This window comes from Mya arenaria, chromosome 16 (genome assembly GCF_026914265.1).
Source record: "Mya arenaria isolate MELC-2E11 chromosome 16, ASM2691426v1".
Classification (NCBI taxonomy): Eukaryota; Metazoa; Mollusca; class Bivalvia; order Myida; family Myidae; genus Mya; species Mya arenaria.
In genome coordinates, this window is record NC_069137.1 from 31018478 (window position 1) to 31040608 (window position 22131).

Genomic DNA, 22131 nt, shown 5'->3' on the forward strand with positions numbered 1-22131 from the left:
GGTGCCGATGCGTCAGGCTATGGACAGCCACTTCGGGACAAACCGGAAACTAGGCACATTGCAAACATAAGTCGGGCTTATTGAGCTGCCAACATATGAGGGCGGCCAAGATTGTGTGTACCAAAACTGTTGGGAATACCGTCTGTCGCACATGGACATAACAGACCCGACCCCGATGCTCGGCACAACCATTTACGGTGAAAATGTCTCCCAGGTAAAGAAACGACGACATACGAAGCACTTTACTGAGCGCAGATATTTTTAGTGCCTGGAATCATAACAATATACCACGTGATTACCGTCACTGACTGTGTTGACATATCATTGTTAGCTTGCTTTCAAAGATTCGATGCAGTAAAGCTCTTCGAGTACGTGCTCTATTGAATAACTTTACCAAAATGATTGCAATTCGTATTTTTTTTCATTACCTGTTATCCTTTGTGTGACTGATGGCCAGGTGGTACAGCCCTTCTCGTGCCTTCCGGTGGTCGCTAAATAAGGCCAAGCTGTGCTGAGAGTGAGAGTGCACGATCTTACCTGTTATCCATCGTGCGACTGATGACCACGTGGTAAACCCCTTCTCGCGCCTTCTGGTGGTCGCTACATGAGGCCCAACTGTGTCGCCCGTGGAGGTGCACGATCTTCCCCCTGCCCACTGGAATGAATAGTGGCCCTTCCTTCAAAATCAGTCTCAATGATCACCAATCATTTCGGTCGAAAGCAATGTGGAAAAAACAAGTATACGCTTTAGGTAACATGCAATGGTCTGGCGCACTCGAGAATCCTTACACACGATTGTAGACGTCTGGATGGTTGTATCACCTTAACGCAAGTATAATGAATGTTCCTGTAGTAAATATGTACGTTTATTCAGCACTACATGAACATTCATATACCTATATCTTCACAACACGTAAAGATGAAAAATATCGTCAACAGATATGTATATCAATTCATAGACATGTCAATAGATTTAACTTCTTGATCGTAAAAGACACGCTTGACTTATAGTATATAGTGAAGAGATTTCAAGAATAGAAAAACACCATTGTTATAAGGTTAGGGCTTGTTATTTTGAACATACTATTTGATATTCTAAATAACTTTCAATACTTACCACGGCTCGTCAACTGCTGTACTTCTATTCACTTCCTAATTAAATTGTATGCATGTGAGCATTAGGCGTTCAAAATAACTCTTTGTTTCCGCTTAACCGACAGACCCTATTTAAACCTCCCGGCTCTACACTTTCTATGTGGTTTTGGTAATTTCCTAAATAAACTTCTTTTTTTCACTGATTAAAGTTTGACAATTTTTATTTCTACTGTAATTCTAGAAAAATGACCCCTGAGGAGGGGGGAGAGGGGTCATTATTTGTTTGCTTCGGATTTCACTATTAGAGCTAACTAGAACCTGATTCGTAGTTGATGAGAAAACAATCCAAAGTTAATGAAAGTTAGTTCGAACTGAAATCTGCAACGCGTTCAGTAAAGATGTTTGCGGCGAACGTTTGCTGTTTGGTTTCCCGCTTAACGTGTATGCGCTGCGTTGCAACAGAGATACAAAACAAAACGTTTGCGAGCGTTTTGTAAACGCTCGCCTTACTGAACGCACTGCTGTATTATCCACGCAACAATCTAAAAATAGGCATATGTCTTTCACAAAATGACGAGTCTTAAAGCGATTCTGTTGATAGCAAATTAGTTTTAGTTTTGGTTATAGGGGTTTTGGCCGTTTGGAAACCTCTTTCTGAAGGAACAAATATATGGTTTTGTGTACAGCCTCAGCAACATGCTGGAGTTTCTGTGAGCAGCCATTTAAAACAATGATACCGCAGATGGTCTTTTGCCTGTTTAAACTCAATGGTGTTACAATCAACGTCAGTGGATCATTGTCTGCCATGTTGTTGTTTTCAAAGTGAGCTATTTTCCGGATAGAACGAACCGACGAAACCTCCTCCGGAGAGGGTTTCGATAGTATTAAAAACCAGTTTTGGCTTTCTTCAAACAATCAAAACCTCCTCCGGAGACATTATCGATAGTTTCAAAGACCAGTTTCGGTTTTCGAAAAACAAACGATAAACTGAAACCGATATAAATCCCAAACTAGTTTATTACCAACAAAAACGTCCATAACCTAACATAACTCGATGAACAAGGCTGAATCTGTTATTGTATAAATGCAACGAAATAAAACTACGATGGGTGATATGAAAAATGAAATTGTTCAGTGTAGAATAAACACATTAACCGATGAATGTGCGGTTGTAAAATGTAAATAGGTAAGTCATCCAGTTTATAAACATGAAATGCACACATACACGTCTGAACTTTTTGCTACGAATAGCCTCCATAGTTTGTAGGGTATATAGGCGCAATCCTGAGAAACGACTAGGCTGAACCGGAAGCGTATACCAATAGTCAAAACACAATTAATATACTATACTTCGCGTTTGTTTTTTTAAATTTACGAACTATCAAATTATGTTCGTTCATGCGTGTCTGTTACCTTTCATGTGAGTTGATGTCACCGTTGTGTAATATTCGTAATCTTTCCTGAAATAAAACGAATATTAAAAAAGTCATAAATACATTATTTTTCATATTAAAATCACAGACACTGCATATAATTCAGAGCCCAACTGCCTCTGGAAAGGAAATCAAAGAAGTGCAATCTCACTAGAAAAATCTCGTGTTTAGTAAAATAGATTTTAGTTTGATTTTAATTTTAAGATGTATATTGAACACGGCTCTATGCCATGCGATTTCAGATATGAAGAATTTCAAAAAGTATATTAAGGGCCATTATTTGAATTTCTCAGTGATGAAGCACTAATTAAGGCTACATACCAAATATCAAAGGTCTGAGCCATGCGGTTAAGAGAAAAAATATTTTCGAATTGTTATCAAATTAGTATACATAAAACCTGAGACCCTCGGGAAAGAGCAAACTTAACACCAGGGACACTATTTGAACAGCCTTGGTGAAGGACCACACTATGAGGCAACATAACAAATATCAGTGGTCTGGACCTTGTGGTTTTAGAAAAGATTCTCAAATATTTTACTATATAATTATAGAGAAATACAAGGACCACCAGGGTGGGGCCAGCTCTGACATAATTTGAACAGTCTTGGTAAAGGACCACTACATGAGAGGATTTACCAACAAGAGGGTCATGATGGCCCTGAATTGCTCACTTGAGATATAGGAAGAAAACACTGCTTATAAACATGTGTTGGGTAGTAAGCCAAATTGACACGTATAACACGTAGAAGGTCATAAGCCGGCCGGCTTGGCTCCCCGAGAGGATGTCGAGTATATTTGATATTGACAATGATATTAGCTGACATTACGGACCAGTTCATAAAATGCAGAAAAATGCTGATGATATATTCCTTGTTAACGACAAAATGTGATAGACGGTTTGATTTAAATAATGTATAATTAAATTAATAATGAAGTCTAAAATAAAAGCGGCCCGGTATATTTTTTGTTGTTGAAAATGTTGATTTAAAATACCAACATTTTCCCTGAATAGCTGAAGGTCACACACTACTATTACAATGTCTATCTATGTTTGTCAATCTCCTAAGCAGTTTTCTCCCTTGGCGAATAGGGACAAAACTAACATGACGCTTAATTGTTCGTCATTCAAAAGAGTTAATTCCAGGTGTTTTTTTCCCCATTTTTCCCATTCATTTACTTATTACAGTAAAGTGAGTTCGCGATACAAATAGAATTGTTAAAGTACTATCAACGATAATGTCTTTCGAATATACTAAAATAACTTATCATTGAAGTACATAAAAACTTTTCCTAAACTAATGACATTTTCTTCCATTTTGTGATAATGTAATGGTAATCAACATGGTAAACCTCACATTAGGTCATGTTTATCATGGGATTCTAGCAAATGAATATGGAATGCTCATTCTGCATTAAACCTTTATATTTTACAATAAAACCATAAACATCCAGTGGAAAAGCTGCTCAAAACTTATTCAAGTTTAAGCAGGTATTTTTGCTGTATCGTATATATATATTTAGCCACAAAAAGGGATATTTCAGATAGATTTTTAAAACAAAAGGGTGTCCATTTATGTTGTTGTATGTCAATCGAGGCGCCTTGTCGTATTTTGTAAAAGGTCGCCAAGGGAAGCTTCCGGTGAAGTTTCAATAAATTTGACTCAGTAGTTTTGGTCATTTTGGTGATGTAGCTGCTGGTTTTTTGCAACGTATTATTGTACTTTTTAAGAAGGTCACACTAGAAAGCTCCCTGTAAACCTTCAAGGTACATTGAATTTGGCCTGATGATTTTAAAGAAGATGTCTTTCGGAAAGCAGGACCGATCCTTAGAACAAGCTCAGGGGAGCTAAAAACAAGATGAATTCCGGTCAAAGCCGACCTTGACGGATGTCGGTTAGTTCTGCCACCTGTTCGAGCTATTTTCTTATTTTACTTGTATTGCATTGAAATATTTTTATTACGCGTACCAAGAAGAGCCTCGCAAAATCTCGATTGCCACAATATAACTAAGTGCTCGATTCATGAGGGGAACATGTAATGTTTGTTCGTACATATGGCTTATCAAAATGCAACAAACGATAATAATGCTGAAGTGGCAAACCAAGAGGTCAACATACGTAAAGCGAACGTTTGAATGGCACAGATATCAAAAACTGAAGAAAATCAACAACTGACAACCTTCAAGTTGCGTCATTGTTTTGACCATGACCAAGAATATCATCAAATAACAAAACTTGCAATCAAAACTATTGTTAACGTATAATGTTTATAAAATGGTTTGAATTTTCAAGTTGTAAACAGTGCAAATGTCTTAAAGGAAACGAGCACCTCTAGGAATTACCGTAAAGGTGGCCAGGGTAAACCGCCCTTCCATCCAATCCCTCTGTTCCCCGCGCACATCGCCGCCATCACGTCAAACATCATTAACCCGCTACTCTTTGATCTCATTGGTAGGTCACACCGTGATTCCATTCGCTCTGAAATATGTTTTGAACCATATAATATGATATAATTCTACAGTGTGTGTTATTTCTCTTACAAATTTTAGGCGAAATTTCGGCCCAATTTCTAATTCTAAAACATATACTTTTTTCCAAAATGTAAAAATAGAATTATATTCATATAAATAGTTCGACCCATTTATGTGAGAAAGAGTTCACGGTGGAGAACCCACGTGACTTATTTGGTAAAGTGCACGGCAACAAATGTCAACAAGTCTCGATTCAGGTAAGGTTTTTAAAGATAACTTTCTTAATATTTGGAGATTTTTTGTGAAATAAAGACCATAAACCCCGCATTTAAGAGCTCTATCCACGGTAATAAAGAACTTTCTCTAATATCCTAAAGTTTTCCCGAAAATCTTGACCAACTGATTTCTCAGAGTTGAAATCTAAGGCAAAGTACACGGCTTTTGACAAATCTATCGGTTTACCTCATGTAAGCCGTAAATAATTCATACAAAAATCTTATTTCAAGAAAGTTTTATGTATTTTATAGTTTTCAGCGTGTATTGTTTAACTTCTAGTTATTTCAAAGGTAAAAATGAACTAAAACCAAATTGATAAAGTACACGGACATTTTAGGATGATAAAGTACACGGTCATTTTAGTTTATGTTTGAAAGTAGAGTGCGGTTTACAAACTAATCGTTATATAAGCATTTTCTATTCGTGAAGTAAGAATGTATAGTGTTTAGTTTTTATCTAAGTTGTAACAATAAATTTTGCATTATAACGCACACCTAAATAACTAAATATTTAGCAATCATATTTAATGAGGAGTTGAAAGATAGTCTATGGAATAATTTAAGAGAAAGTCTGCCATTATAAGTTCGATTACTTTTAAATATGCAGATCAATACAGAATCATACATACATTTCTTCAAAAATCAGATAGTTTTACTTATAAATTACAATCTGGACTGACGGCGAATAAAACATCTCTGTAGTTAGCGGCCCGTTTGTGGTGATTATAAATTTCATGAATGTTCCTATTTTGATGGTTTTGCACATCACAATCAGTTTATATATATTTCCACATTTAAAGCATATTGTACCTTTCAGGTAACGCTGAATCTTTTATTTGGTTCTATCTGAACAAATATTATCTGATCTACATCAGTAAAACTGCGGTCGTTCGAACAATACAGACAGGAACTCATTGTAAAGATGGAGGCTCAGAGTTAGATGGGAAACAGCAAGTTGGAATGAGAGCACACTATATTACCAACTTACAGGCTAGGACTAAGACTTGAACATCTAGATAAGAGCTGAGCATGGGACATTAGAATGTTCTAGACTAAAGGCTGAAATGTGATTACAAAATAATTGTGTTTCAAAGCTTGCTGAATAATATAAGATACATGCAGTTAAGAGTTTATAGGACATCAATGGGAAAATGACAATAATGCATCTCTAAACCTTGTGAAAATGTTTTATTCTCAATCCGTTTTCTTACACTGCAATTTTTTCATTACTGTAAGACAAACGAACATTTTGAAAGAGCACCATTTGGTAACAGCACGTTTTGCTATTTATCTTAATAAAATGTTAAACTCGTGAAAACGTTATTTTAACTCGGCAACATACTGGAATGCACTTCTAACTAGACCATTGTGATCTTTCAATGTGTCATGATTAGGTGTGTTTCGCCTTAACGTGCCTGCTGAGTCCAAATTTGAACTTGAATGACGGTTGTGAAGTAATCGGCTTTGAAAATACTGATGGATATAATTGTTACGCCGCATAGCGGCATTGCCGCATAAACGTGTTTTTTTCGTTTATGCGGTGATTTTCAACGCATAAAAAGGATTTTTTATGGGGCAAAAAGGCACACTTTCGCAGCATAAAAAGCAATTAAAACATATACTAGTACAATAATGGTTGATAAAGTTTCATCAAGATCGGTCTTAGTTTTTTATGTCCACTTAACCAAGCTTTGAACTAGACTTTTAGAGACGTATTTTTTTACAAAGATTTAGTAAGATCGGTTTAAATGTAAACCAAACCAATTGATCTTTCTGCGAAAACGTTTGAAATGACGTTTAACCCGACTAAAGGATGGAATAAATGTTACGACAAAGCACAACACCGTCATTGGGGACATTCAGAAAACTGAATCGTCGTATGACGTAACATATATTTTTGCCTTATTGTTAAACTGACGGGCATGTACCCTTGACAATGTGCACTTTCAACATGTACGTGAATTCGTGAACAAATGCATTCACGTTTACATCACCAAAAATTTACCGTACACACGTACATATACATAAAAAAATATGGCTGATATTCGCCACCGCTGAGAACCTGACTCAACTATCTACAGCCGAGACCTGGTATATGGATTGCACTTTCCACACATCGCCGTCGTACTTCTACCAGCTCTACTCCATCCATGCCATGATCGACGGATATATGTGTCCACTAGTGTACGGACTACTTCCAAATAAACAACAGACAATGTACACCAGATTCTTCACCCTGTTCTAGAATTTCGCCCGAGACAGCATTCCCCTTTCCCCAGAAACGATCATGTTGGACTTCGAAATAGCAGCGTAGCGTGCTGCCAGTGATGGTGTACAAATCCGTGGATGTTTCTGTCACTTCACACAGTGCATGTGGAGGAAAGTGCAGTCCTATGGTCTTGTTACTGACTTCAACGACAACGATGCAGTGGAAAAAGTTCATGCTACGTGCCTCGGCACTGCCACTAGTCCCCCCGGCACCTGTTAAGGGTGCATGGTCACATACGTGTTTTCGTGAAAATTTGATACCCGTTGAAAACTAACCCCGTCCGTGTATTGATGGAAACTAACCCCATCCGTGTATTGGTGAGAAGTTGATACCCGTTGAAAACTAACCCCGTCCGTGTATTGATGGAAACTAACCCCATCCGTGTATTGGTGAGAAGTTGATACCCGTTGAAAACTGACCACGTCCGTGTATTGGTGAGAATTTGATACCCGTTGAAAACTGACCACGTCCGTGTATTGGTGAGAATTTGATACCCGTTGAAAACTGACCACGTCCGCGTATTCGTGAAAACTGACCACGTCTGTGTATTGGTGAAAAGTTGATACCCTTTGAAAACTGACCACGTCCGTGTAATCGTGAAAACTGACCACGTCCGCGTATTCGTGAAAACTGACCACGTCCGTGTATTGATGAAAAGTTGATACCCGTTGAAAACTGACCACGTCCGTGAATTCGTGAAAACCGACCACGTCCGTGTATTGGTGAGAATTTGATACCCGTTGAAAACTGACCACGTCCGCGTATTCGTGAAAACTGACCACGTCCGTGTATTGGTGAAAGGTTGTTACCCGTTGAAAACTGACCACGTCCGTGAATTCGTGAAAACTGACCACGTCCGTGTATTCGTGAAAACATGATACCCGTTAAAAACTGATCACGTCCGCGTATTGGTGAAAACTGAACACCTTCGTGTATTGGTGAAAAGTTGATACCCGGTAAAAACTGACCCAGTTCGTGTATTGGTGAAAACTGACCACGTCCGTGTATTGGTGAAAAGTTGTTACCCGTTGAAAACTTACCACGTCCGCGTAGTCGTGAAAACTGGCCACGTCCGTGTATTGGTGAAAAGTTGATATCCGTTGAAAAGTGACCACGTCCGCGTATTCGTGAAAACTGACCACGTCCGTGTATTGGTGAAAAGTTGATACCCGTTGAAAACTGACCCCGTCCGCGTATTCGTGAAAACTGACCACCTCCGTGTATTGGTGAAAAGTTGATACCCGGTGAAAACTGACCACGTCCGTGTATTGGTGAAAACTGACCACGTCCGTGTATTGGTGAAAAGTTGATACCCGTTGAAAACTGGCCACGTCCGTGTAATCCTAAAAAGTTGATACTCGATGAAAACTGACCACGTCCGTGAAATCGTAAAAAGTTGATACCCGATGAAAACTGACCACGTCCGCGTGTTCGTGAAAAGTTGACAGCCGAAACTGACCCCGTCCGCGTATTTGTAAAACTGACGCCGTCCGCGTATTCGTGAAAAGTTGACATCCGTTGAAAACTGGCCCCGTCCGCGTTTTAGTGAAAAGTTTATACTCGTTGAAAACTGACCACGTCCGTGTATTCGTGAAAAGTTGACACTCGTTGAAAACTGACTACGTTCGCGTTTTCGTGAAAAGTTGATACTCGTTGAAAACTGACTCCGTCCGCGTATTCGTGAAAAGTTGACACTCGTTGAAAACTGACTCCGTCCGCGTATTCGTGAAAAGTTGACACTCGTTGAAAACTGACTCAGTCCGCGTATTCGTGAAAAGTTGACACTCGTTGAAAACTGACTACGTTCGCGTTTTCGTGAAAAGTTGATACTCGTTGAAAACTGACTCCGTCCGCGTATTCGTGAAAAGTTGACACTCGTTGAAAACTGACTCCGTCCGCGTATTCGTGAAAAGTTGACACTCGTTGAAAACTGACTCCGTCCGCGTATTCGTGAACAGTTGACACTCGTTGAAAACTGACCCCGTTCGCGTATTCGTGAACAGTTGACACTCGTTGAAAACTGACTACGTCCGCGTATTCGTGAAAAGTTGACACTCGTTGAAAACTGACCCCGTTCGCGTATTCGTGAAAAGTTGACACTCGTTGAAAACTGACTCCGTCCTCGTATTCGTGAAAAGTTTATACTCGTTGAAAACTGACTCCGTCCGCGTATTCGTGAAAAGTTTATACTCGTTGAAAACTGACCCCGTTCGCGTATTCGTGAACAGTTGATACTCGTTGAAAACTGACCCCGTCCGCGTATTCGTGAAAAGTTGACACTCGTTGAAAACTGACCCCGTCCGCGTATTCGTGAAAAGTTGACACTCGTTGAAAACTGACCACGTTCGCGTTTTCGTGAACAGTTGATACTCGTTGAAAACTGACTCCGTCCGCGTATTCGTGAAAAGTTGACACTCGTTGAAAACTGACTACGTCCGCGTATTCGTGAAAAGTTGACACTCGTTGAAAACTGACTACGTCCGCGTATTCGTGAAAAGTTGACACTCGTTGAAAACTGACTACGTCCGCGTATTCGTGAAAAGTTGACACTCGTTGAAAACTGACCCCGTCCGCGTATTCGTAAAAAGTTGACACTCGTTGAAAACTGACTCCGTCCGCGTATTCGTGAAAAGTTGACACTCGTTGAAAACTGACCACGTCCGCGTATTCGTGAACAGTTGATACTCGTTGAAAACTGACTCCGTCCGCGTATTCGTGAAAAGTTGACACTCGTTGAAAACTGACTCCGTCCGCGTATTCGTGAAAAGTTGACACTCGTTGAAAACTGACTCCGTCCCCGTATTCGTGAAAAGTTGATACTCGTTGAAAACTGACTCCGTCCGCGTATTCGTGAAAAGTTGACACTCGTTGAAAACTGACTCCGTCCGCGTATTCGTGAAAAGTTTATACTCGTTGAAAACTGACCCCGTCCGCGTATTCGTGAACAGTTGACAACCGTTGAAAACTGACCCCGTTCGCGTATTCGTGAACAGTTGCTACTCGTTGAAAACTGACCCCGTCCGCGTATTCGTGAAAAGTTTATACTCGTTGAAAACTGACTCCGTCCGCGTATTCATGAAAAGTTTATACTCGTTGAAAACTGACTCCGTCCGCGTATTCGTGAACAGTTGACACTCGTTGAAAACTGACTCCGTCCGCGTATTCGTGAACAGTTGATACTCGTTGAAAACTGACTCCGTCCGCGTATTCGTGAAAAGTTGACACTCGTTGAAAACTGACCCCGTCCGCGTATTCGTGAAAAGTTGACACTCGTTGAAAACTGACTACGTCCGCGTATTCGTGAAAAGTTGACACTCGTTGAAAACTGACCCCGTTCGCGTTTTCGTGAACAGTTGATACTCGTTGAAAACTGACTACGTCCGCGTATTCGTGAAAAGTTGACACTCGTTGAAAACTGACCCCGTCCGCGTATTCGTGAAAAGTTGACACTCGTTCAAAACTGACTCCGTCCCCGTATTAGTGAAAAGTTGACACTCGTTGAAAACTGACCCCGTCCGCGTATTCGTGAAAAGTTGACACTCTTTGTAAACTGGCTCCGTCCGCGTATTCGTGAAAAGTTGATACTCGTTGTAAACTGGCTCCGTCCGCGTATTCGTGAAAAGTTGATACCCGTTGAAAACTGACTACGTCCGCGTTTTCGTGAAAAGTTGATACTCGTTGTAAACTGGCTCCGTCCGCGTATTCGTGAAAAGTTTATACTCGTTGAAAACTGACTACGTCCGCGTTTTCGTGAAAAGTTGATACTCGTTGTAAACTGGCTCCGTCCGCGTATTCGTGAAAAGTTGACACTCGTTGAAAACTGACTACGTTCGCGTATTCGTGAAAAGTTTACACTCGTTGAAAACTGACTCCGTCCGCGTTTTCGTGAACAGTTGATACTCGTTGTAAACTGACCCCGTCCGCGTTTTCGTGAACAGTTGATACTCGTTGTAAACTGACCCCGTCCGCGTTTTCGTGAACAGTTGATACTCGTTGTAAACTGACCCCGTCCGCGTTTTCGTGAAAAGTTGATACCCGTTGAAAACTGACTCCGTCCGCGTATTCGTGAAAAGTTTATACTCGTTGAAAACTGACTCCGTCCGCGTATTCGTGAAAAGTTGACACTCGTTGAAAACTGACCCCGTCCGCGTATTCGTGAAAAGTTGACACTCGTTGAAAACTGACTCCGTCCGCGTATTCGTGAAAAGTTGACACTCGTTGAAAACTGACCCCGTCCGCGTATTCGTGAAAAGTTGACACTCGTTGAAAACTGACCCCGTCCGTGTATTCGTGAAAAGTTGACACTCTTTGAAAACTGACTCCGTCCTCGTATTCGTGAAAAGTTGACAATCGTTGAAAACTGACTCCGTCCGCGTATTCGTGAAAAGTTGATACCCGTTGAAAATGGCCCCGTCCGCGTATTCGTGAAAAGTTGACACTCGTTGAAAACGGATCAATGGTGGTATTCAATGGACAATTTAATCAATCCTATTGTCCTACTTACAGGATTTAGTTAATTGAATAGGTAAGTAAAGTAAGTTGTTTATTATTGTGACATATGTTTATGTTTAATTAAAACAACACATTATTACAACATATTATAAATGTTACACCTACCCGAATAAGGGTCAATAAGTCACCAAAGCTGAGAATATTTCCTTTATTAGTATATATATGTTGGTTACTTATACAACGCACTAGTCCTATTAACGATCTCAATCTTAGATCCAATAAAGACCATGGTAGTATTGAATGTAACCCACCATAATAGCAATGATTAATTGTTATTCAGAACTCATATTAATAGTTTAAACCAATTTCACGTCTCCCGCTCATTAAAACCAAGGTCACGTTTCCCGCTCATATTAATGGTTTAAAACCAAGGTCACGTTGGTATTATAGTGATGTCTCTGAAATCGAGATGAATTGTGTATTGACGATATATATATATATATTAGTGATGAAACGATAATCGAGTACAATCGATTAATCGTAGCTGACAATGCTATGTCGGCGACAATCGATAGTGGTTGCCCAAAATCGATGTCGCTAATGCTACTTCCGGTAACTACGTATTTTTTGTTGCGGTAAATGTCCAGTTGTTGTCAATTTTTCTTTCCGGTAAATTTTCGTTGAAGTCATTTTAACGTGGGAGGTCACTCTCTTACACAAATGCGGTGCATGTAAAAACTCTCCCAAAATTACAAATTGTTTTTAATTGTTTATATAAATCATAAAACCTTCTTCTATAACCAGTCTCTATGGTGTAGTGGGTCTGGTCTTACCGGTGATCCCGGCTCGATGAATTATGTTTTTAAAACCTTTTTTAGTATCGTTAGTAATTCATTAATTTACTTTTTTATGAAAGTTTTATCAAATTAAGATTTTCTAATTAAATTTTCAATATAACAGTTTATTGAATGTTAAGCTGGTTCACAAATATTAATTTAATATGCTTTTACATGGAAAATATGCTAAGATAACTTACTTGATTATTAGTATTTGTTATGTTGTTTCGTTGAGTTATAAAAGACAGAAAAAGGTTATGGAAATTTACTTACTGTTGCAAATGGCATGACTATAGCATCACACGTACTGATGTATCTAACGGTTTAACTATTTAAATAATCATGATGATACTATATATAAAGAATGTATTGCTTACTGGTATTATTAACTTTCGATTATAGTCCGATAGTAAATCGAAATGCTTGGTCCGATTCGATTCGATTATCGATAGCAATTGGAGTCCGATTTTCAAACACTAATATATATATATATATATATATATATATATATATATATATATATTATATATATACTCTTTATTTCCACTATATATAATATACTCTTTATTTTCAGTGATTATACATATAAAGTTATTGACATGTTAATTGCAAAGAATAATGAAATATAATATGTGAACAAACGAAAATAGCATGGTGTGATAAGACATGTAAACACAATAGCAAGAAATAACATGAACTAAGTTTCTGTAACAGCAATTTCTTTAAGAGTTACAAAACCCCTAATTCACCCATCGCCAAGGCTTCTCGAAATTCGTAATATAAACCATAAACCAGGTTGGGATATTTTAGATGCAACTCCTTGTGATTACGTCATGTTTTAAAGAGAACATTATAATAAGGACTAATACATTCTACAGTCGGTTGTACAAATTGACCGTGTCATAAATGAATTTGAGCGTCTTATTCAGAAATGTTTTGTGCAATTTTGAGTCAAAATGAAACGCAGTGAGAGTCTCTGCTTGAAAAAGTATACGAAAGAACATTTCATTTTCAGCTCTTTTAAGAAAGCTTACACAGTTGGAGTGTAACACAGAACATTATAGATCACTAAACAGATTTTCCCTTAGCCAAGCTGTACCATAACTGCTTACAATAAGGTGTCTGGCCAGAGACATGAGCGTTACATATTTTACACGTGTAGGGTTTGAAGTACCGCACTATTAAAACATTAACCGCGCTGATTGCATGTATTATTTCATCTCTTCCGTTGGCAAGTAACCATAGGTTAGAAGGTACAATGCTATCATGAATAGCAAGAAATCGCGCAAAATCTTCATCACTTTGTGTTCTGCCTTTCCGTGCATTAGTATAATATTTTTTAAGGTTAAAATGAACGATTTTCTTCCAGCTATATTTACTTGGGAATGTCGATGTGCGGATATAAACCAGTAAGTAGTTGAAGATATCATACTGAATAAGCAAACGCACACCGCTTGGTATGAATCCTCGTTGGAGCTTGAATCTGTAACTAAATATTCTTTGAGCTAAGTGTTCACTAGGAAGGGTACATAACTTTTGAAGAAACGTTAGTTTGCGCTTATCTACCTTCAGCTCTAACGGGAGCCATCCTAGCAGACTCAATGCCATATCAGTTCTTGTCTTCGTTGGTAGATGTTGTATACATTAACAGCTAATCTGATGAATTTTTCAAGCTTCAGGCGATCATGCCCTGATATGTCATGCCAGAGTTCGGAACCGTACAAGACTGTAGGTATACATACTTTCTGGACTAATTGGCTAAGTGTTAGAGGGTTAACGTCACCGGTGGTCTTTTCCATCGCGAGGATTGAAAATAGAGACGCCCGTCCTTTTCTGACTCGTTCGTCAATTGCTTTGGTGCATTTCAGTGTACTTTCAAGTATGATTCCAACGTTCTTTGCTGTTCCTGTGCTGGTTATATGTTCAGTGCCGAATTTAATATTTGTTGCATTAATATGTTTGTTAGTACTAAAAATTATGGCTTTACTTTTATTAACATCGGAGTCATATTCCGACGTATAAGCATATTTTTTCACAACGTCCAATTGCTGTTTTATTTCCACATAGCAGTGTCAAGTCGTCTGCAAGCGTAGGATTACCGCAATGAATGTTATTATGGGTAAGATCGTTTCCGGTAGTTTCAAGTTTGTTCAGGAGACCGTCTATAAAGAGGAGATAACTCCACGTGGAAAGTACTCCCCCTTGTCGGATGCCTTGCATTACATCGAAGTTGTTCGAAGCTATCCCATTTACCAAAACGTATCCTTTAAGGGCACTGTACATGTTCGCAATTAAGCGTAGAAACGTTCCTTTTATCCCAATTTCTTTCATTTTAATGATTATTGCATTGTGTAGTACATTGTCAAAAGCTCCGGTAGTGTCAAGTAGGGAAGCATAGACGTTGGACCCAAGTTCGAATCTCAATAACAACAGTCGTTTCAATTTTGCCGCTTTATTATAATAACACAGTTAGCACCCCTGGTACTAAAACGCCATTTTTACTCAGATAAAGTGGACCCTATGGATGAAGACAGGGATAGTCTTATATCAGATTACTTTCAGGATTTGTAACCATTTTGAGAAAAAGTCATAGAATTCTAGTTAGTTTACGTGATTTGCACAGAGTACTGAGATCGTTGATGTTAAGACGAAGAGAGTACAGTGACGCTCGTTCCGTTTGTAACTTTGTTGTCAACGCGATCGGGCATTCTGGACCGGGCATTCTGGACGAAATTATGGTTACAAAATTATGAGACAACGATGCTTGGCGAATAGATTGAGCGTTAAGTTTGATTATATCATCTATGTCTAAAACCATGTCTCGCGACCATGACAGCGCCCCATCCTCTTTCTTCTGTGAGGCCACGAATTATTAAATTAAGCTGTGGCCTTAAGTTGCTAATTGTGGCCACAATATAAATTAAGTGTTACGGATGTCACTTATGTGCCACCGTACGATGTACTACGCAAGTCGAAAGAAATACCTATGTCTGTCTGTAAATCGCAGGTAGATGGGTAGTCTAAAATAATAACCGTGTTATACGGGATTCTTTCGATCCCTAACGTCGTGAGGGATTTGTCATATATACATGTATCAAGAATCGTAAAAAAAAAATCTGTCAACGTACAAATATTTGGACTAGTAGATGGGATTCCTACATATATGCATCTAAATCAGTTTTTTTTAATCGATCAAAGAAGCTGTAGATTCGAGCTCAGACTCAGCGTTTCGCCGTAACTGTCAAGTATGTTGTGATATTTCCAGTTTTTTGTTTCATTGAACCTCATATCTTGCTAAAATAGGATCCTATTTTCTTTAACTGTCGTGCTATTTTGTCAATGTGGTATTCAATCTTCTTACTGTTACGCCACCTTGTCAAAATAATATCTTTAAATGTCTATTTCATATGCGTTCTTTTTACTATGCTGTTATATTGTGTCAACCATTCTATTTGATGTTTTGTAAAACGTGTCTACACGGTGTGTTATCTTGTAGATCGGACGTACGGTACGTGTTATCACGGTACGTAGTGTGTCCAACGATCGATTGGCAAAATTGTATATAATGATATATTATGAATTCCATTGGTATATACTCATGTGCCTATGGCCTTTATGCATTTGAACAACTATGGAACTATAATATATCTCATATGACTAAGAGTCAATTAAAGATCGATCGCATTTTTTCTCGTGCACGTGTATGCTGCATCAACGCAGTAGGGCACGCCAGCAAATGCCATGAAGACATTACATCTTGGATAAAAGCCTCGACCTAAATTTACACATAAGTCGTAACTGCTGTTTTTGTGGACGGTATTCGTTTTCCTAATTAAGTTTTATGTTGCCTAGTCTTAATTGATGAAACCAGAACAAATCATCTTTCGTAATTGACGCACATTTGGGGCAAATTTTTTCTTCTTCTGACTTTCTTATATAACGATTTCTTTACTTTGTTATTAAAGTTCAATACCTCTGACAAACTGTGTACAAATTTAACCCACACCATTCACTCCGTTTGTCTACGAAAACCTTATGAAGTTACCTACTAAAATGCGTCGTTACGGAACATATATTAATCATCGGACTATCTTTGGAAATACTATTTTACTAACACTTTAGATTGAATGATTTGATTCATAGGTATTGGGAAGATAAAGACCAATGGTTAACTTTAATAACAATAGTATATACCATATCTCTTTCTGAAACTTGTATATTCGGGATGTAAAAAGCTTGTATAAGCAAAGATTTAAAAAAAAAATGCCATTGTTTAGATGTAATGCACAAACAAGAACTGCCATGAAGGTGGTCAATTTATATTTTGATAGAAGCAGAACACAATTAAAGCATAACTTTTAATTAATGTAACGTTGCCAAACAACTGTTGCTACACAAATGTTTAACCAACAGTAATTACATTCTGTTACGGAACATAGGTGACTGTAAATGTTGCAAATGTGTGAACAATGCATTCAAAAAATTATAATGTTTTTGGTTAGCCGTTTAAGCTTCATTGAAGCATCATTGTCACAATTTCATATAATCTAAGAAACCATAAGTAACTGTTAACAACAACAACAACAACAGGGATATATATATATATATATATATGAGCTGTGCCATGAGAAAACCAGTGGCTTTACGACCAGCATGGAGCCAGATCAGCCTGCATATCGTTTCTTCGCTGATGTTGTTAATGCATCTGTACTTCGTCAATATCTGGGCTGATATTTGAAAATGAATGTCTTTCTTTGTTTTCTTCTTGCTAGCACTTTCCCTGATTGCATCAATCACTGCATTCCCAAAAATTAACCTTTTACGAACAGCACTTCTCTTTTTTACATTTATGCCTGCTTTCTTAAGCATGAAAGCTGGTTTTGACCTTGGGGTTGCATGTATGCTCTCTCCAGAAGTAGATGATTGTTCTCGTTGATGTTCTCTTTCTACTCGTTTCTGCAGCTTTTTCTTGTCTCTCTCCAGCTTTTCAAATTTATCTCTAAGTCCGTCGAGATCCCTGTAAGCCTTTCGTAGTGTTTGCTGTACCTTCTCTTTACTCCTAATCCCTTATTTCCAGAAAAAAGTTCATTTTTAACTTTAAACTTTCAGAGGTCCTAGTAGAAACCTTTTCGTGTTCACTTGACTTATTTGCTTTCTTCTTTTTCTTATATAATGTTTCTTGTAGTCCTCTCTACAATTTTGTCGCCGTTGCTCTTTCTTTTCAGCAGATAACTCATCAGTTGGGACATACTTTTTCTCTTTTCTTCTTCTCTCTTTTCTTAAGTATGATTCGTAGTTTTCCTCTCTCTGCCTTTGTCTCCATTTTCGTTGTCTTTCGGCATTTGATAGTGCCCTTCTGAAATAGAAAACCAGTGCAATTTTTAAACTTAGTATTAATAATCATATTAACTTTTTAAATCATGATTCATCATCATCATTATTAACTTCAATATAATGATCATTATAACTATTATCATTATCATCATTATCATAAATAAACTGTTAAATAATTTAAAAAACATTACGATTTTATTTGGGGATTGTACAATTAAAAAATTCATTCTAAACAGAGCATTTATTAGTACTATGTTCCGTAACAAATTTGCTATGTTCCGTAACGGAAAGCTGCAACTTTTCAATGCACAATGCAAAACATGTTAGATTTCCAGGTCATATTGAACAACATTTTCATACATCTTACTCATGAAAAACTCATTTGAACCTGTTTAATAAACATTCTGAATATTAGTTTTACGGTGGACAAAAAGCTAGTAAAATACTATGCTTCCGTAACATTTTTGTTGTGGCTGTTTGTTTATCGGTGCTCTCTTTTGTCATTAAAATATTTATTCCATGTCTAAAACCAATAATATATTTCAAATTGTCAACTACCTATGGATAAAATGCATATATCACATCAATTTATGATGTCACAATAATAACCTATGTTCCGTTACGGATATTTGAAACGGGTAAAATTTTATATAAAAATCGTCAACTTACGACTTCCAACCCTTTTCTTTTCTGCAAATAATGTTTGCAATCGCATTCACCAATAAAACTGCTTATACAAGTAAAATATATTGAACATTAACATAATAAAAAAGTACAGTGATTTTCACTTACCTTTATTTACCGTATTTTATCACAAAAAGTCGATTTACAATTTTTTGCAGACATAATAATGACGTTTCAGCGGAGGCCGTGAAGAAGTAAACAGTCTCGCGGTTATTTGAACCAAATACTGTACCGCATTAATGATAATCGATTCGTTACGGAAAATAGTCGTTACGGAAACATAGTGAAATAAGGCTTCTGCGGGACACACTGGTCACTTTTGTATGCCGATAGCATTTATTTTACTCTGTTTCATTTCAAGAAATACAAATCAATATTTTTCAATCTATATTTGATTTATATAAAGTACATTGGAGTATATACGGCCGTTACGGAGGCATAGCATTTTAAATGCGACATTCGTATTTTCTAAAATAAAATCATTTGTGTTAAATTGTTTTACCGTAGGAGTTTTATTTATAAATTTTAGTCCAAATATGGTATTCGGACATTATATTGGATACGGATTTAAAAGAATATAACACACTTTAAGATTGTTGTATTCCAGTTTAAAATCGTTACGGTAGCATAGTCACATTTCGGCGACAACCCTATTTGATAAGATTTGCGGAAAATATTGATCTCTTGCTAAAACTTTTGCTGCAATTCCTAATCATATATGGGTACTTCATTGAGTTTATACGAAAAATCGTCTGAAAACACTGAAACAGTTTGTTTTTATTATTAAAAAATATCTTTAATGGGACAAGCGACAGCAGGTTTTTGAACAGGGTTGTTTTTCAGTGTAGCCACAAACTCGACACTCACAACAGAAAATTCCTATTAATAGTAACAAATGTCGCCAGCCGATTTACTACCAAAAATATAGTATGAGAAAGTGCAGACTATATAAATTGCAAGCTATGTTTCAAATAACCGAGGTAGATTTGACAAAGCAAGAAGCAATAATAACGCAATATCTATTTAAATAATTTAATATGTTATTCTTAGATAAAGATAACATTAAAGAAGTATCCCTGCACCAAAAAAATGAATGAACATCGAAACGTAAACAAAGAATTACCACCCACTCTGAGCGCACCATTCAATCACGTGACACAATTATGAACCCAAGTGAATTTACAGTCGAAGAGAGATAATCATAATAAGATAATGCAGTAAGTTAATCAGATTTCTCTCCCTTGCCTTTGTACAGAAGAAGCGGGAAATCCAAGTTTGATTGATTGTCGTGCACAGTTGAAGTCTACAGAGATGTTTGTTTTACTTTATTTTAAAAAAAACTTGATTGTTTTACTTGGAATCTGATGTTGTGATGGTTAGTATTGATTTGCATTTGTAGTCTTTTGTGCTTGTCTTGGGTTAGCAATGAATTGGAATGATCATTATTTCATTCAGCTGCATTTATTTAATTTTGTCATGTATTTTTACGACATCAGCAGATTTTGTATTTAAACCGAGAATGGCAGTTCCGTGAATTCTTTTAGCCTCTTTCCATACACTAATATATGTGGGTTTGGTTACAGATGATAACAGGCATGGGTAACAGAAGTCACCATGGGAGTACGAGGGAGTAGGAGTGTTTGATTCCATAAATCAGTTAGTTCCATGTCAATGATTTGTTTTATGATGTACTGTGTTGTTGTTGGTGTTGTTGTAATCGCTTGTATTATATGTGTGTTTTATATGCTGTAGCCATTTAATTTAATCTGCCACTGCACATGATTAAATCATATAAGATATTAGACTGTTTACGATGTTAACTTATAAACATGTTATTATTCATTATCTTATGATTGTTTATATTTATATTTTCATGACGCTCCGATATTATATATACATTCGATAATGTTGAATATAGAGATATTGAAGAACACTGTGTTTGTTGTTTGAACTATTAAACTGCTACATTTGGTAACCTGGACATATAGACCCACCCTCGCTTAGGATTACAAATGTATTCTCATCTTAAAACCTGGAATGACCAAGAAAGCAACAATGGTCTCATTGATCTCAATGATCACGCAGTTTCCCCTGCTTAAAACATCACGTGATAGCCCACGTGGGAATAACAAACGTGATAAAGTGCTGACGAGTTATCTGAAAATATAGAAATAGATGAGAGTTGTTGATCATATAGACAATGAAGGAAAAAGTTTTGAAATTAAAGATTTTATGCTAACTTTATATGATATATTTAGCTTTTTATAGTGTACGTAAAGACGGATGTTTGTGCATTTATTTTTGAAAATGGAATTTTATTGTAATGAATCGATTTCTATTTTTGCTGGTCTGGTGTAAATATGAGAAAATATCGAAGATTTAATAACCTTTTTAGGTGTTTCATCCACAATTGTTTGAAATCCGTTATTTAAATTTTCATCATTTCAATTTAGAATCTATTTTACTTTAATCTGTTGTATTTTCGAAGTTTTTTTGTGAATAACAAGGCAAACATAGGCAAACTCTTTCTTATGAGTAAAGTTTTATTAGCATATATATACTCATATCATATGAGTCATATGTAACACCATATGATGGAGTTCTGCTTGGATTGGTTACATTTTCCATCCTTGTTTGCCTTCTTACACAGCGACATTAATTTTATTGTCAATTAAATATTAAATTTTCATTTACCATCATGCTTCAATAAGCCTGGGGCGGCCCCTGTGGTTGTTTTACACGGGGACTCTTAGATTCACTGTGCAACATATCAGCACCATATAAAAACACACATCATCGTGAATCATAATGGTGAAAACCCGTATAAAACCCTGTTCATGCAGCGCTATCAGCGCTTTGATTGTGGTTATAATCGTTTTTCAGATAAATCTAAAAGATAATCGTCGAGTATTTCAACTACAAAATTTAGGCTAAGGAGCTAAAAACATCTTAAAGTACTTATTTAACTCTTAATTAGATGTGTTTAAGCTCAGTTGTACATTTTATAGCTCTAGTAATGTTGGAGACAGGATTTTTTCAAAATTGCGTCAATTATTGGAGAATCGCTGCTTTACAAATTTCGTATAAATAGGTAAAATCGTTACCTGCTAATATCTGATGTTGTTTTGTTTTCTGTACGCCGTTTATCAAGTCTCATCCTATTGTCTCCCGGTCATTCTCAATCACGGCCGATAGCTACTACTTAATTTCGAAAACAGAGGTCGGATAAGACCGGGACGGGTTGAGATCTCGCCATTATATAAATGTTAAGCTGCGAGATAA

General features: G+C 37.2%; 1 protein-coding gene across 1 annotated transcript; it reads right to left on the bottom strand.

Moving 5' to 3' along the window:
- Window positions 1-261: 261 nt before the first annotated feature.
- On the bottom strand, window positions 262-22130 carry LOC128221554 (dihydrofolate reductase-like). Its single transcript, XM_052930160.1, has 5 exons — window positions 21954-22130; window positions 4871-5006; window positions 2509-2555; window positions 538-655; window positions 262-268 (listed from the first exon to the last, which is right to left on the bottom strand). The coding sequence occupies exons 2-5, from the start codon at window positions 4999-5001 to the stop codon at window positions 262-264; spliced, it is 303 nt and encodes a 100-aa protein (XP_052786120.1). The 5' UTR covers window positions 5002-5006; window positions 21954-22130.
- Window position 22131: the final 1 nt, after the last annotated feature.

Coding starts and splice junctions, on each gene's coding strand:
- LOC128221554 (XM_052930160.1), bottom strand. CDS start 5,001: ATGGAATCACGGTGTGACCTACCAATGAGATCAAAGAGTAGCGGGTTA. Junction 2,556..4,870: donor TTACCCTGGCCACCTTTACG/GTAATTCCTAGA, acceptor GTTTTATTTCAG/GAAAGATTACGAATATTACA. Junction 656..2,508: donor GACATCAACTCACATGAAAG/GTAACAGACACG, acceptor TATTCATTCCAG/TGGGCAGGGGGAAGATCGTG.